The 16319-nt window shown below is 42.3% G+C and overlaps 1 protein-coding gene and 12 non-coding genes across 13 annotated transcripts in view; 12 read left to right on the top strand and 1 right to left on the bottom strand.

Annotated features, from left to right (window-relative positions):
* Positions 1–15901, bottom strand: part of eogt (EGF domain-specific O-linked N-acetylglucosamine (GlcNAc) transferase) — a 48634-nt gene extending 32733 nt beyond the window's left edge. The window contains 7 exon segments of the mRNA XM_042505821.1: positions 11498–11523; positions 11525–11603; positions 11694–11788; positions 12020–12131; positions 12436–12536; positions 13764–14019; positions 15839–15901. Coding sequence (XP_042361755.1) covers positions 11498–11523; positions 11525–11603; positions 11694–11788; positions 12020–12131; positions 12436–12536; positions 13764–13970 — 620 coding nt within the window. The 5' untranslated portion in view covers positions 13971–14019; positions 15839–15901.
* Positions 546–617, top strand: trnae-cuc. Its single transcript has one exon. It is a non-coding gene; the product is annotated as a tRNA-Glu (tRNA).
* Positions 845–916, top strand: trnae-uuc. Its single transcript has one exon. It is a non-coding gene; the product is annotated as a tRNA-Glu (tRNA).
* Positions 1919–1990, top strand: trnae-cuc. Its single transcript has one exon. It is a non-coding gene; the product is annotated as a tRNA-Glu (tRNA).
* Positions 3302–3376, top strand: trnae-cuc. Its single transcript has one exon. It is a non-coding gene; the product is annotated as a tRNA-Glu (tRNA).
* Positions 3603–3674, top strand: trnae-uuc. Its single transcript has one exon. It is a non-coding gene; the product is annotated as a tRNA-Glu (tRNA).
* Positions 4668–4742, top strand: trnae-cuc. Its single transcript has one exon. It is a non-coding gene; the product is annotated as a tRNA-Glu (tRNA).
* Positions 4968–5039, top strand: trnae-cuc. Its single transcript has one exon. It is a non-coding gene; the product is annotated as a tRNA-Glu (tRNA).
* On the top strand, positions 6040–6111 carry trnae-cuc. Its single transcript has one exon. It is a non-coding gene; the product is annotated as a tRNA-Glu (tRNA).
* trnae-uuc lies at positions 6336–6407 on the top strand. Its single transcript has one exon. It is a non-coding gene; the product is annotated as a tRNA-Glu (tRNA).
* Positions 7398–7469, top strand: trnae-cuc. Its single transcript has one exon. It is a non-coding gene; the product is annotated as a tRNA-Glu (tRNA).
* trnae-cuc lies at positions 7695–7766 on the top strand. Its single transcript has one exon. It is a non-coding gene; the product is annotated as a tRNA-Glu (tRNA).
* On the top strand, positions 8772–8845 carry trnae-cuc. The gene has a single exon. It is a non-coding gene; the product is annotated as a tRNA-Glu (tRNA).
* Positions 15902–16319: the final 418 nt, after the last annotated feature.

A 16319-nucleotide genomic window follows, 5' to 3' on the forward strand; every position in this document is an offset into this window, starting at 1 on the left:
AAACCCCTTCAAAATATATATTTACAAATCATCCTTTTAAACAATACATTAACCATGCAAAAGTAACCCGCGGATGCATGTCATCACACATCGACAAAAAATTGTGCTCAAAAGCCATTTTTCTACAATTCATTTCTACAGAAAAATTTCTACATTTTTTCTGCTCCCTCTTGTGGCTAGGATTCAACGCTCTCAACGCCACGGCCCGAATACCATTCCCGGACAGGGAACACAACTTTGGTCTTGTTTGGGAACGACAGGCAAAGGGACATGGGCCCCACGCTATAAAGTCATGCCAAGCACATACACTATAAATAGACAGACATGTTTCAGCACTTGCTGTTCACAAATCATGGAACACACAGTGGTGGACGGGGAGATGGTTTTGTCATGAGTGACTTCAAATGAAACCATGAAACAAGAATTTACAGACTAACCTATTTAGGATACATAAGCAATGCATGTGGTACCTATGGATGCATGTCATACATCAGTAAAGAAACAAAAAAAAATTAAAAAATTGTGCTCAATAAACATATTTTAGGTCCCTGGTGGTCTAGTGGTTAGGATTCGGCGCTCTCACCGCCGCGGCCCGGGTTCGATTCCCGGTCAGGGAACACAGTTTTGGTCTTGTTTGGGAACTGAAGGCAAACGTACATGGGCTCTGTGCTCTAAAATCACGCTAAAAGCAAACTGTGTATCATAAGACTTGTTTCATCACTGGCCATTCTCAATTCCATTCACAAATCAGGTAACACACTGTGGTGAATTTGGAGAACGCTCTCTGTCAAGCATCGGGGGGGAAAAAAAAAAAAAAAACAGTGCTCAAAATCACATATCCAGCTCCCTGGTGGTCTAGTGGCTAGGATTCGGCGCTTTCACCGCCGCGGCCTGGGTTCGATTCCCGGTCAGGGAACACCACCTTACGTGTAGTTTGGGAAATTAGAATAGTAGGGTCCCATGCTCTGAAATCATGCTAAGTGCATATACTCTATGTTGGCACACAAGCTCCGCACGAGCTGTTCTCAATTCCATTCAAAAATCAACACACACAGCGCAATGGAAGTGTTTCATTACTTTAGTGCCTTCATATGAAACCATTACATTAACTTGAAAAGATGTGCTTCGACACCAGTTATCAAGGCCCTAGTGGTCTTGTAGGAAGGCATCTGTGCATTGCTGCAGACAGGTTTGACTCCTGGTTAAGGAACACTGTTTTGGCCCTGTCTGGCGACTAAAAGTCAAAAATACAGACTCCTGCAATCATGAGTCATGCGCAGAGCATATGCTGTACACTGAAGGACATGTTTCAGAATCTGCCATTATCAGGACCATTTATATATCAAGGAACACACAGTGGTGGACAAGCAGTTCATTTTGTGTCGCTGGTGCTTTCACTTAAACCCCTTCAAAATATATATTTACAAATCATCCTTTTAACAATACATTAACCATGCAAAAGTAACCCGCGGATGCATGTCATCATCACATCCACAAAAAATTGTGCTCAAAAGCCATTTTTCTGCTCCCTCTTGTGGCTAGGATTCAACGCTCTCAACGCCACGGCCCGTATACCATTCCCGGACAGGGAACACAACTTTGGTCTTGTTTGGGAACTACAGGCAAAGGGACATGGGCCCCACGCTATAAAGTCATGCCAAGCACATACACTATAAATAGACAGACATGTTTCAGCACTTGCTGTTCACAAATCATGGAACACACAGTGGTGGACGGGGAGATGGTTTTGTCATGAGTGACTTCAAATGAAACCATGAAACAAGAATTTACAGACTAACCTATTTAGGATACATAAGCAATGCATGTGGTACCTATGGATGCATGTCATACATTAAGTAAAAAGAAAAAATTAGAAAAAAAAAAATAAAAAATTGTGCTCAATAAACCAGATTTTAGGTCCCTGGTGGTCTAGTGGTTAGGATTCGGCGCTCTCACCGCCGCGGCCCGGGTTCGATTCCCGGTCAGGGAACACAGTTTTGGTCTTGTTTGGGAACTGAAGGCAAACGTACATGGGCTCTGTGCTCTAAAATCACGCTGAAAGCAAACTGTGTATCATAAGACTTGTTTCATCACTGGCCATTCTCAATTCCATTCACAAATCAGGTAACACACTGTGGCGAATTTGGAGAACGCTCTCTGTCAAGCATCGGGGGGGAAAAAAAAAAAAAAAAAAAAAAAAAAACAGTGCTCAAAATCACATATCCAGCTCCCTGGGTGGTCTAGTGGCTAGGATTCGGCGCGCTTTCACCGCCGCGGCCCGGGTTCGATTCCCGGTCAGGGAACACCACCTTACGTGTAGTTTGGGAAATTAGAATAGTAGGGTCCCATGCTCTGAAATCATGCTAAGTGCATATACTCTATGTTGGCACACAAGCTCCGCACGAGCTGTTCTCAATTCCATTCAAAAATCAACACACACAGTTTCATTACATTGTTCCATTACTTTAGTGCCTTCATATGAAACCATTACATTAACTTGAAAAGATGTGCTTCGACACCAGTTATCAAGGCCCTAGTGGTCTTGTAGGAAGGCATCTGTGCATTGCTGCAGACAGGTTTGACTCCTGGTTAAGGAACACTGTTTTGGCCCTGTCTGGCGACTAAAATCAAAAATACAGACTCCTGCAATCATGAGTCATGCGCAGAGCATATGCTGTACACTGAAGGACATGTTTCAGAATCTGCCATTATCAGGACCATTTATATATCAAGGAACACACAGTGGTGGACAAGCAGTTCATTTTGTGTCGCTGGTGCTTTCACTTAAACCCCTTCAAAATATATATTTACAAATCATCCTTTTAACAATACATTAACCATGCAAAAGTAACCCGCGGATGCATGTCATCACACATTGACAAAAAATTGTGCTCAAAAGCCATTTTTCTGCTCCCTCTTGTGGCTAGGATTCAACGCTCTCAACGCCACGGCCCGAATACCATTCCCGGACAGGGAACACAACTTTGGTCTTGTTTGGGAACTACAGGCAAAGGGACATGGGCCCCACGCTATAAAGTCATGCCAAGCACATACACTATAAATAGACAGACATGTTTCAGCACTTGCTGTTCACAAATCATGGAACACACAGTGGTGGACGGGGAGATGGTTTTGTCATGAGTGACTTCAAATGAAACCATGAAACAAGAATTTACAGACTAACCTATTTAGGATACATAAGCAATGCATGCGGTACCTATGGATGCATGTCATACATTAATTTAAAAAGAAAAAATTAGAAAAAAAAATGAAAAATTGTGCTCAATAACCAGATTTCAGGTCCCTGGTGGTCTAGTGGTTAGGATTCGGCGGCGCTCTCACCGCCGCGGCCCGGGTTCGATTCCCGGTCAGGGAACACAGTTTTGGTCTTGTTTGGGAACTGAAGGCAAACGTACATGGGCTCTGTGCTCTAAAATCACGCTGAAAGCAAACTGTGTATCATAAGACTTGTTTCATCACTGGCCATTCTCAATTCCATTCACAAATCAGGTAACACACTGTGGCGAATTTGGAGAACGCTCTCTGTCAAGCATCGGGGGGGAAAAAAAAAAAAAAACAGTGCTCAAAATCACATATCCAGCTCCCTGGTGGTCTAGTGGCTAGGATTCGGCGCTTTCACCGCCGCGGCCCGGGTTCGATTCCCGGTCAGGGAACACCACCTTACGTGTAGTTTGGGAAATTAGAATAGTAGGGTCCCATGCTCTGAAATCATGCTAAGTGCATATACTCTATGTTGGCACACAAGCTCCGCACGAGCTGTTCTCAATTCCATTCAAAAAATCAACACACACAGTTTCATTGTTCCATTACATTAGTGCCTTCATATGAAACCATTACATTAACTTGAAAAGATGTGCTTCGACACCAGTTATCAAGGCCCTAGTGGTCTTGTAGGAAGGCATCTGTGCATTGCTGCAGACAGGTTTGACTCCTGGTTAAGGAACACTGTTTTGGCCCTGTCTGGCGACTAAAAGTCAAAAATACAGACTCCTGCAATCATGAGTCATGCGCAGAGCATATGCTGTACACTGAAGGACATGTTTCAGAATCTGCCATTATCAGGACCATTTATATATCAAGGAACACACAGTGGTGGACAAGCAGTTCATTTTGTGTCGCTGGTGCTTTCACTTAAACCCCTTCAAAAATATATATTTAAAAATCATCCTTTTAACAATACATTAACCATGCAAAAGTAACCCGCGGATGCATGTCATCACACATCCACAAAAAATTGTGCTCAAAAGCCATTTTTCTGCTCCCTCTTGTGGCTAGGATTCAACGCTCTCAACGCCACGGCCCGAATACCATTCCCGGACAGGGAACACAACTTTGGTCTTGTTTGGGAACTACAGGCAAAGGGACATGGGCCCCACGCTATAAAGTCATGCCAAGCACATACACTATAAATAGAGACATGTTTCAGCACTTGCTGTTCACAAATCATGGAACACACAGTGGTGGACGGGGAGATGGTTTTGTCATGAGTGACTTCAAATGAAACCATGAAACAAGAATTTACAGACTAACCTATTTAGGATACATAAGCAATGCATGCGGTACCTATGGATGCATGTCATACATTAATTAAAAAGAAAAAATTAGAAAAAAAAATGAAAAATTGTGCTCAATAACCAGATTTTAGGTCCCTGGTGGTCTAGTGGTTAGGATTCGGCGGCTCTCTCACCGCCGCGGCCCGGGTTCGATTCCCGGTCAGGGAACACAGTTTTGGTCTTGTTTGGGAACTGAAGGCAAACGTACATGGGCTCTGTGCTCTAAAATCACGCTGAAAGCAAACTGTGTATCATAAGACTTGTTTCATCACTGGCCATTCTCAATTCCATTCACAAATCAGGTAACACACTGTGGCGAATTTGGAGAACGCTCTCTGTCAAGCATCGGGGGGGGAAAAAAAAAAAAACAGTGCTCAAAATCACATATCCAGCTCCCTGGTGGTCTAGTGGCTAGGATTCGGCGCTCTCACCGCCGCGGCCCGGGTTCGATTCCCGGTCAGGGAACACCACCTACGTGTAGTTTGGGAAATTAGAATAGTAGGGTCCCATGCTCTGAAATCATGCTAAGTGCATATACTCTATGTTTGCACACAAGCTCCGCACGAGCTGTTCTCAATTCCATTCAAAAATCAACACACACAGTTTCATTACATTACATTAGTGCCTTCATATGAAACCATTACAAACCATTACATTAACTTGAAAAGATGTGCTTCGACACCAGTTATCAAGGCCCTAGTGGTCTTGTAGGAAGGCATGTGTGCATTGCTGCAGACAGGTTTGACTCCTGGTTAAGGAACACTGTTTTGGCCCTGTCTGGCGACTAAAAGTCAAAAATACAGACTCCTGCAATCATGAGTCATGCGCAGAGCATATGCTGTACACTGAAGGACATGTTTCAGAATCTGCCATTATCAGGACCATTTATATATCAAGGAACACACAGTGGTGGACAAGCAGTTCATTTTGTGTCGCTGGTGCTTTCACTTAAACCCCTTCAAAAATATATATTTACAAATCATCCTTTTAACAATACATTAACCATGCAAAAGTAACCCGCGGATGCATGTCATCACACATTGACAAAAAATTGTGCTCAAAAGCCATTTTTCTGCTCCCTCTTGTGGCTAGGATTCAACGCTCTCAACGCCACGGCCGAATACCATTCCCGGACAGGGAACACAACTTTGGTCTTGTTTGGGAACTACAGGCAAAGGGACATGGGCCTCACACTATAAAGTCATGCCAAGCACATACACTATAAATAGACAGACATGTTTCAGCACTTGCTGTTCACAAATCATGGAACACACAGTGGTGGACGGGGAGATGGTTTTGTCATGAGTGACTTCAAATGAAACCATGAAACAAGAATTTACAGACTAACCTATTTAGGATACATAAGCAATGCATGCGGTACCTATGGATGCATGTCATACATTAATTTAAAAAGAAAAAATTAGAAAAAAAAATGAAAAATTGTGCTCAATAACCAGATTTCAGGTCCCTGGTGGTCTAGTGGTTAGGATTCGGCGCTCTCACCGCCGCGGCCCGGGTTCGATTCCCGGTCAGGGAACACAGTTTTGGTCTTGTTTGGGAACTGAAGGCAAACGTACATGGGCTCTGTGCTCTAAAATCACGCTGAAAGCAAACTGTGTATCATAAGACTTGTTTCATCACTGGCCATTCTCAATTCCATTCAAAATCAGGTAACACACTGTGGCGAATTTGGAGAACGCTCTCTGTCAAGCATCGGGGGGGGGAAAAAAAAAAAACAGTGCTCAAAATCACATATCCAGCTCCCTGGTGGTCTAGTGGCTAGGATTCGGCGCTTTCACCGCCGCGGCCCGGGTTCGATTCCCGGTCAGGGAACACCACCTTACGTGTAGTTTGGGAAATTAGAATAGTAGGGTCCCATGCTCTGAAATCATGCTAAGTGCATATACTCTATGTTGGCACACAAGCTCCGCACGAGCGAGCTGTTCTCAATTCCATTTCAAAAACACACACACACATTTTCATTACATTAGTGCCTTCATATGAAACCATTACATTAACTTGAAAAGATGTGCTTCGACACCAGTTATCAAGGCCCTAGTGGTCTTGTAGGAAGGCATCTGTGCATTGCTGCAGACAGGTTTGACTCCTGGTTAAGGAACACTGTTTTGGCCCTGTCTGGCGACTAAAAGTCAAAAATACAGACTCCTGCAATCATGAGTCATGCGCAGAGCATATGCTGTACACTGAAGGACATGTTTCAGAATCTGCCATTATCAGGACCATTTATATATCAAGGAACACACAGTGGTGGACAAGCAGTTCATTTTGTGTCGCTGGTGCTTTCACTTAAACCCCTTCAAAAAAATATATATTTACAAATCATCCTTTTAACAATACATTAACCATGCAAAAGTAACCCGCGGATGCATGTCATCACACATTGACAAAAAATTGTGCTCAAAAGCCATTTTTCTGCTCCCTCTTGTGGCTAGGATTCAACGCTCTCAACGCCACGGCCCGAATACCATTCCCGGACAGGGAACACAACTTTGGTCTTGTTTGGGAACTACAGGCAAAGGGACATGGGCCTACACTATAAAGTCATGCCAAGCACATACACTATTAATAGACAGACATGTTTCAGCACTTGCTGTTCACAAATCATGGAACACACAGTGGTGGACGGGGAGATGGTTTTGTCATGAGTGACTTCAAATGAAACCATGAAACAAGAATTTACAGACTAACCTATTTAGGATACATAAGCAATGCATGTACCTATGGATGCATGTCATACATTAATTTAAAAAGAAAAAATTAGAAAAAAAAATGAAAAATTGTGCTCAATAACCAGATTTCAGGTCCCTGGTGGTCTAGTGGTTAGGATTCGGCGCTCTCACCGCCGCGGCCCGGGTTCGATTCCCGGTCAGGGAACACAGTTTTGGTCTTGTTTGGGAACTGAAGGCAAACGTACATGGGCTCTGTGCTCTAAAATCACGCTGAAAGCAAACTGTGTATCATAAGACTTGTTTCATCACTGGCCATTCTCAATTCCATTCACAAATCAGGTAACACACTGTGTGGAATTTGGAGAACGCTCTCTGTCAAGCATCGGGGGGGAAAAAAAAAAAAAACAGTGCTCAAAATCACATATCCAGCTCCCTGGTGGTCTAGTGGCTAGGATTCGGCGCTCTCACCGCCGCGGCCTGGGTTCGATTCCCGGTCAGGGAACACCACCTTACGTGTAGTTTGGGAAATTAGAATAGTAGGGTCCCATGCTCCTGAAATCATGCTAAGTGCATATACTCTATGTTGGCACAAGCTCCGCACGAGCTGTTCTCAATTCCATTCAAAAATCAACACACACAGCGCAATGGAAGTGCACATTGTTCCATTACTTTAGTGCCTTCATATATGAAACCATTACATTAACTTGAAAAGATGTGCTTCGACACCAGTTATCAAGGCCCTAGTGGTCTTGTAGGAAGGCATCTGTGCATTGCTGCAGACAGGTTTGACTCCTGGTTAAGGAACACTGTTTTGGCCCTGTCTGGCGACTAAAAGTCAAAAATACAGACTCCTGCAATCATGAGTCATGCGCAGAGCATATGCTGTACACTGAAGGACATGTTTCAGAATCTGCCATTATCAGGACCATTTATATATCAAGGAACACACAGTGGTGGACAAGCAGTTCATTTTGTGTCGCTGGTGCTTTCACTTAAACCCCTTCAAAATATATATTTACAAATCATCCTTTTAACAATACATTAACCATGCAAAAGTAACCCGCGGATGCATGTCATCACACATCCACAAAAATTGTGCTCAAAAGCCATTTTTCTGCTCCCTCTTGTGGCTAGGATTCAACGCTCTCAACGCCACGGCCCGTATACCATTCCCGGACAGGGAACACAACTTTGGTCTTGTTTGGGAACTACAGGCAAAGGGACATGGGCCTCACGCTATAAAGTCATGCCAAGCACATACACTATAAATAGACAGACATGTTTCAGCACTTGCTGTTCACAAATCATGGAACACACAGTGGTGGACGGGGAGATGGTTTTGTCATGAGTGACTTCAAATGAAACCATGAAACAAGAATTTACAGACTAACCTATTTAGGATACATAAGCAATGCATGCGGTACCTATGGATGCATGTCATACATTAATTTAAAAAGAAAAAATTTAAAAAAAAAATGAAAAATTGTGCTCAATAACCAGATTTCAGGTCCTGGTGGTCTAGTGGTTAGGATTCGGCGCTCTCACCGCCGCGGCCCGGGTTCGATTCCCGGTCAGGGAACACAGTTTTGGTCTTGTTTGGGAACTGAAGGCAAACGTACATGGGCTCTGTGCTCTAAAATCACGCTGAAAGCAAACTGTGTATCATAAGACTTGTTTCATCACTGGCCATTCTCAATTCCATTCACAAATCAGGTAACACACTGTGGCGAAATTTGGAGAACGCTCTCTGTCAAGCATCGGGGGGGGAAAAAAAAAAAACAGTGCTCAAAATCACATATCCAGCTCCCTGGTGGTCTAGTGGCTAGGATTCGGCGCTTTCACCGCCGCGGCGGGTTCGATTCCCGGTCAGGGAACACCACCTTACGTGTAGTTTGGGAAATTAGAATAGTAGGGTCCCATGCTCTGAAATCATGCTAAGTGCATATACTCTATGTTGGCACACAAGCTCCGCACGAGCTGTTCTCAATTCCATTCAAAAATCAACACACACAGCGCAATGGAAGTGCACATTGTTCCATTACATTAGTGCCTTCATATGAAACCATTACATTAACTTGAAAAGATGTGCTTCGACACCAGTTATCAAGGCCCTAGTGGTCTTGTAGGAAGGCATCTGTGCATTGCTGCAGACAGTTTGACTCCTGGTTAAGGAACACTGTTTTGGCCTGTCTGGCGACTAAAAGTCAAAAATACAGACTCCTGCAATCATGAGTCATGCGCAGAGCATATGCTGTACACTGAAGGACATGTTTCAGAATCTGCCATTATCAGGACCATTTATATATCAAGGAACACACAGTGGTGGACAAGCAGTTCATTTTGTGTCACTGGTGCTTTCACTTAAACCCCTTCAAAATATATATTTACAAATCATCCTTTTAACAATACATTAACCATGCAAAAGTAACCCGCGGATGCATGTCATCACACATTGACAAAAAATTGTGCTCAAAAGCCATTTGAGCATTTGACTGTCATCGGTCTAATCCGGGATGGTGATGAGTCTGCTTACAGACAGGAGGTGGAGCAGCTGGTCCACTGGTGCAGTCTGAACCACCTGGAGCTGAACCGTTCAAGACTGTGGAGATGACAGTGGACTTCAGGAGAAACCCACCCACACTCTCCCCCCTCACCATCCTCAATAACACAGTGTCTACTGTGGACACTTTTAAGTTTCTGGGAACCACAATCTCCCGGAACCTGAAGTGGTCCTCCCACATTGACACAGTCCGGAAAAAGGCCCAGCAAAGGTTATACTTCCTGCGACAGCTCAGGATGTTTAACCTGCCACAGGAACTGCTGATCATCTTTTACACTGCCATCATTCAGTCTGTCCTGTGCACAGCCATCACTGTCTGGTTTGGATCTGCCACCAGACAGGACAGGATTAGACTGCAACGAACAATCAGAACTGCAGAGAGAATCATTGGGGCCGACCTGCCCTCCATCCAGGACCTTTACCGGTCCAGGATCAGGAAACGGGCAGGCACCATCTCTGCAGACCCATCACACCCCGGTCACAAACTGTTCAAACTCCTCCCCTCTGGAAGGTTACAGAGCACTGTATGCCAAGACCACCAGACACAAAGACAGTTTCTACCCCCAGGCTGTCACTCTGACGAACTGTAAATAGTCAGAGTGTCAGGAGAACAACAACAAACAACAAAATAAAATATATATATATATATATATTCATACTACCTCATGCACAGTGGTTTTTGCACTAACTGTATATTTTTGAATTACATACTGTACATTTTGTATATATTCCCTATCTCTTCCTTTTGTAAATACATGTCTATGTCTGTCTTTTTTTCTATTTTTCTTATCCCTAACTTATTTCCCTCCCCTGTACTGTGAGCATTGCCAACCCGGAAAAAATTCCTTGTTCCTCATTTGTTGAACTTGGCCAATAAACGTGATTCTGATTCTGATTTGATTGATTTTTCTGCTCCCTCTTGTGGCTAGGATTCAACGCTCTCAACGCCACGGCCCGTATACCATTCCCGGACAGGGAACACAACTTTGGTCTTGTTTGGGAACTACAGGCAAAGGGACATGGGCCCCACGCTATAAAGTCATGCCAAGCACATACACTATAAATAGACAGACATGTTTCAGCACTTGCTGTTCACAAATCATGGAACACACAGTGGTGGACGGGGAGATGGTTTTGTCATGAGTGACTTCAAATGAAACCATGAAACAAGAATTTACAGACTAACCTATTTAGGATACATAAGCAATGCATGTGGTACCTATGGATGCATGTCATACATCAGTAAAGAAACAAAAAAAAAAAAATGAAAAATTGTGCTCAATAACCAGATTTCAGGTCCCTGGTGGTCTAGTGGTTAGGATTCGGCGCTCTCACCGCCGCGGCCCGGGTTCGATTCCCGGCCATTCCCGGCCAGGGAACACAGTTTTGGTCTTGTTTGGGAACTGAAGGCAAACGTACATGGGCTCTGTGCTCTAAAATCACGCTAAAAGCAAACTGTGTATCATAAGACTTGTTTCATCACTGGCCATTCTCAATTCCATTCACAAATCAGGTAACACACTGTGGTGAATTTGGAGAACAAACTCTGTCAACGTGTTTTTATCCTCTGTAAGTGGCCATGAACCCATTTTTTCTCCAGTTCCCAAATGTTTATACCAAAGTCACTGGCTAAAGCTCAGAAATGGAGTGTATGAATGTGTGTCTTTCCTCACCAAGATTGCAAGGGGCTCTTGTGCTGCTCCCTCAGCAGCAAGTGCTCGCTTGTTGAGTTTGCAATAACCACCAATCTCACCCTTCTGAATGAAGTCCTCCTTGTACCTGTAATATAAACATAGATAGGTTTCAAGACACCATCATCTGCGTCAGTGTAATGTTTTTCATTTGCACATCACTTTCAGATATACTGACCTCTCATGACTTCTGCGCGGCTTACGCAAGTCCAGGTAAAGGTTAGTAGCCTTACAGAAGCGAGTGTGGCTACTACATCTTAATAATGAGTCCCCCTGGAAAAGAGGTGGAATATTTAGTCTTTAAGTGCTCTTAATAAACACTGGACCTGAGAAATCGTGAGAGTTGTCTCTATACCGACCTGTCTCTACACTACTGCTTTTGCACAGCAAATTTTGTTCAGGCCCATTGTCTGTCTCTCTTTTGTCAAACACTGGGTCTGTTTCTACCTGTTGTTTCTTCCTGTTGACTCAGTAGGCCCGTGGGAACGAAGGAAATGAGCAGACTTACTGCTTGCTGGCCTTGCAGAGTGTTTTGAGCTCAGAGAGGCGCTCCTTGACGTAGCCAAAATCAGCCTGCTTCCAGAAAAGCTCCTGGGCTGCCTCCAGAGAATGGGCCCTGACAGATCAGAGATTTAGGCAGATCAACAGAGCCAAAACCGTAATGGTTCATCAATAATGCATGTTGAATAAGCACATTTTTAATTTGGAAAAAACAATGGAGACTGTGGTTCAGTGAATTAAAATACCTATAAATAAAAGATTACTATTATGTGTTAATACTTAAGATTACTGAGAATCTAATACGTTGTGGATAGCACCTAGAAGTGTGTGGAGAGTGAATTATGTAAACTGCATTATACATCCAAAAAGGGCAAAGTGATAACAAAAAGTGTGTTAGAATGTGATGTGAGGAACAGTACCATCCTGAATCAGCTTTAGTACAGACTGGATAGCCAAAGCGCCTTCCTGGATCACAGTTCTTCTCATAACCCCAACAGGCAGACAGATCCTGTAGTGCATCCTGTTGTAAAAACAAGCGTGAATGCATACAGCATGTACGTGTGTGTGTGTGTGTGTGTGTGAGAGAGAGAGAGAGAGAGAGAAGAGAGAGAGAGAGAGAGAGAGAGAGAGAGAGAGAGAGAGAGAGAGAGAGAAAGCGAAGAATAAGTTTAGTATTGTGAGACGAGTTAATCATCAAATTTTACAATTTGAAAGGACACTGATGATTGAAACACAAAACTATGATATGCAATGTTAGAGGTAAGACAGGTTGGGGTTCCCTGTCCGACAAAAAGGAGGTTCTATGGGCATGCACTAATTTTCATCTCCTTCGACAGCCAAGTCAGACCACAACTGAATCAAGAATATTGGATAACTCAAAGAATAAGCTAACTTACTGATTTCCCACATATGTCAAAATAAAAGGACTTTCCAGAATAGAAGAGCACTTTTAATTATATGTGGTGAATAGGTCTATAATTAGAGAGGGGTGCACCGTTGTAGATTGATTTCGTTGTTTGGTGTTATTGTTGGTGTAACTATAGTTGCCTGTTTATTTATCTGATGTTTGCTGTACAGCACACAATACATTTCAAAAAAGGGCTAATAAATATCAATAACGTGCTTTTCTCCAAAACTCTTCTTACTACTATTATGATTGTAATTGTAAAGTAAACTCCAGAGTAAACCACATTCACCCATGGCTCCAGTTATGGTAGAACACAATGCTCTGACATTTTTAAACAATTTCAAGAGTAGTATTAGATATCCACAAAAAATAAGCCTGGTGTTTAAAAAATATTTTTCTGTGTGGGATATGTCACAGCCATCTTCTTTAACTTTTTAAAATCATCTTGTGAGAAGCATCAGTGTGACACCACAGACAAAGGGTCAGAACATTTTTTTGTGGCTTCCTGATAGCTGCAGGAGAGCAGAGTCCATTTACATGCATATCAGTGTACAGAAACTCCATCACTCAAAACTGCAACTGAGTGCAATCGCCGTTGAAACAATGTGGTGATAAATCATAATGCCACTATCTTACACAACGCTGACAGAATACACAATTCAATAACAAGTTTCATGATGTTAATAGTAAAGATCTAAATCTTAAGGCATTTAACAGTCAATTTACAAAGGGCTTTGTGAGAATTTTTCCTGACCGTACAGCAAAACCAACTAACATGAATCCAGTCTACACTGAAAGAAATATTTGAACAGTGAAAAGCTGACAGAGTGTATATCTTACTTTAAAAGGGCAGAGTGGATCCAGGCGGCATTGCTTGGCAACCCTCCTGTTATTGTGGAGGAAGTAGGGTACGTGCTCTGGCGGCAGGGAGATCTTGCTGTAGTTGAGCTGTGGTGCTGCTGGTGGTTTGTGGTTGGTGTTCTCAGCCCTCTCAGTGGTGACCGCAGTAAACGAAAAAACGACGCTCAGCGCAACCAAGAGCAGCATAGTCAGAATTACACAGACATATGAGATAGCCGCCTCTCTTTACAGCACCCTGAAGAAGCACAAAAAGAAGAAACAGAGACACAGACTCAGACTTGTACTCTGTAATCTTGGTTAAAAGCCCAACACCGCAGTTTACAAGCATGTGGGCATAAGCAAGCGTGTGGGAATGTAGCTTCAGGCGGATCTGAGCGCCTCATGGGGAAAGGTCCTGTTGCAGGAAGTATTACTGACCTTTTTCCGACTGTTGTCTAAGCAATCATAACATAGACTGAGGGGGCAACAGAAAACTGCTGGCTGGTAACAATGTGACTAATGCAGAGCCAGGTGGCCAAATCAATATTTACACACAACATAGAAACTCATATTTCCATGATGTGTGCAACTTTGGTCTCAAGCATGCATGTAACTACATGTCCCAAAGCCACTGACACTCTTCACTCCCTAAATCAGTGATCAAAGAATATTAATGTGACCACACCGTGTTGTTAAACGCTTTAAAATATGAGTAAACTGACTTGATTGAAACATGAGAAGAAGGCAATGAGCAGTGAAATAAGAAAATTAGTAAGGAGTTAGAAAAAAAAAAGAACAATAAAATAACCTGACTTTTACCATTAAAAAAGAAAAAAAAAAAAATAATAATAAGAAAATGTTCCTGGGAAAAGTACTACAAATTTAAAATAATTTGTGACATAATTATAACTATGAAATAGTTTTTTTTAAATAAAAAAAATCCTAGCTCTTTTTTTTTTTTTATCCCTAGTCATTTTTTTCCATTTAAATTTTTATTTCATTCTATAAATCTATTAATTTATTGAACATTTCTTACCAAGCTGCTCACTGACTTTTTCCACGTGTCTTTTAAAAAGAAAGTGTTCAAAGATTTGAAAATGTATTGTAAAAGCTATCTGAAAACAGCGAAAGAAAAGCTGTGTTGCCCCAGGTTTTCAAAGGGTTAACAGTGCCTCCAAAAAGCTTTGCACATGTAAAGGAGTTGAGACAGATCGATGCTGCTGTGTATGACCTTTTAACAAAATCATAAAACTGTCAGTAAAGGAGATTTGGCAACAATCGCTGTTACTATTAGAATACTTAATGAGATGTTCTCACGGAGCTACTTGAAGAGGTTACATAACAATAAAAACACACTTTGCTGTGGGCGTATCAGGATGCTTTAAACGGCACTTACACGCCGGCTCAGTCAATGAGACACTTGAGGAGTGAAGCTACATGTGAAAACACGGGCCGACAAGCCTCACGTTGTTTTATGGTGGCATTAGTTGTCGCTAATTATCGTAAAGTTTGCTTTTAATATTAATGCAAGGCAAAGGGGGGGGTTTAAAAGTCTTGACGTTACTCAAAAAAGGTTATATCATCATCTTTTCTTCGCACTTGGGCTCTCGCAGCAAACTCCACTTTAGCAAAAGCTAACGTTAATTCGCCCTAACTATCAAACTTAAAGCTAACGTTAGCACAAATTAGTTAACTACGCTGTTAAAAAACGTTATCGTTACAAACCGCTCGGACTAGTTAGTGACTTAATATTCATGTGACATTAGGATATGTGGAGATAATAACGCACTGCTTACTCTTTTCTTTTCAGGGGATAAAGCGTGCGAATACTTTATTGGAGGCTAATGTGTGAAAATTTATTATGGCGGCTAACATGTTAGCGTTAACGTTAGTTCTTGACAAAGCCAATAAGACCCCTTCACGTAAATTCAGGCGGTATCGATGTGGCAGTAAAACAAGAGGGCAGGGAAAATATTTAATATTTCCACGGTACAAAAACTTGCGACGGACACAAAACTCACGAACAGTGTGTGGTAAAATGAGGTTGAATTGAGACTGAGTGAGAGGCAGTTTACCTGAATGCACAGCCCGCTTTCCTCCAGACTGAAGCTATGATGTTTCCCAGTGGTCGCCATAACACCGGAAACCTTATACCGGTTTGTAGTACGTAGCATTAGCCACAGGATGGCGCCGCGCACCACAGAAATATTGTTAAGGTTTTTGTAGTACATCCATGGGCTTTTCACGAGTATTCCTGTCAGGCTCATTTTGCATTAACCCTTTGACACCTGGATCAATCACCTTTCTTGTGCTGCATTTAGACGCTTTTCACAAGTATTTAAACCTTAGCAAAATGGTTAGATTTTTTTTTCAAAACATTAGAAAAAGCAGTGGGCAACTTGGTAAGAAATGTCCAGCAAATTACAAGAAATTAGTAGATTTAGATTAGATTTATTTATTTATTTTAAAGCTGGGGGAAAATGTCCAGGGAAATATATTTATAATTAGTCGCGTATTTGAACTTATATTACAAAATTATTATAATTTTTTTTTTTT

Source organism: Plectropomus leopardus, chromosome 2 (genome assembly GCF_008729295.1).
Source record: "Plectropomus leopardus isolate mb chromosome 2, YSFRI_Pleo_2.0, whole genome shotgun sequence".
NCBI lineage: Eukaryota > Metazoa > Chordata > Actinopteri > Perciformes > Serranidae > Plectropomus > Plectropomus leopardus.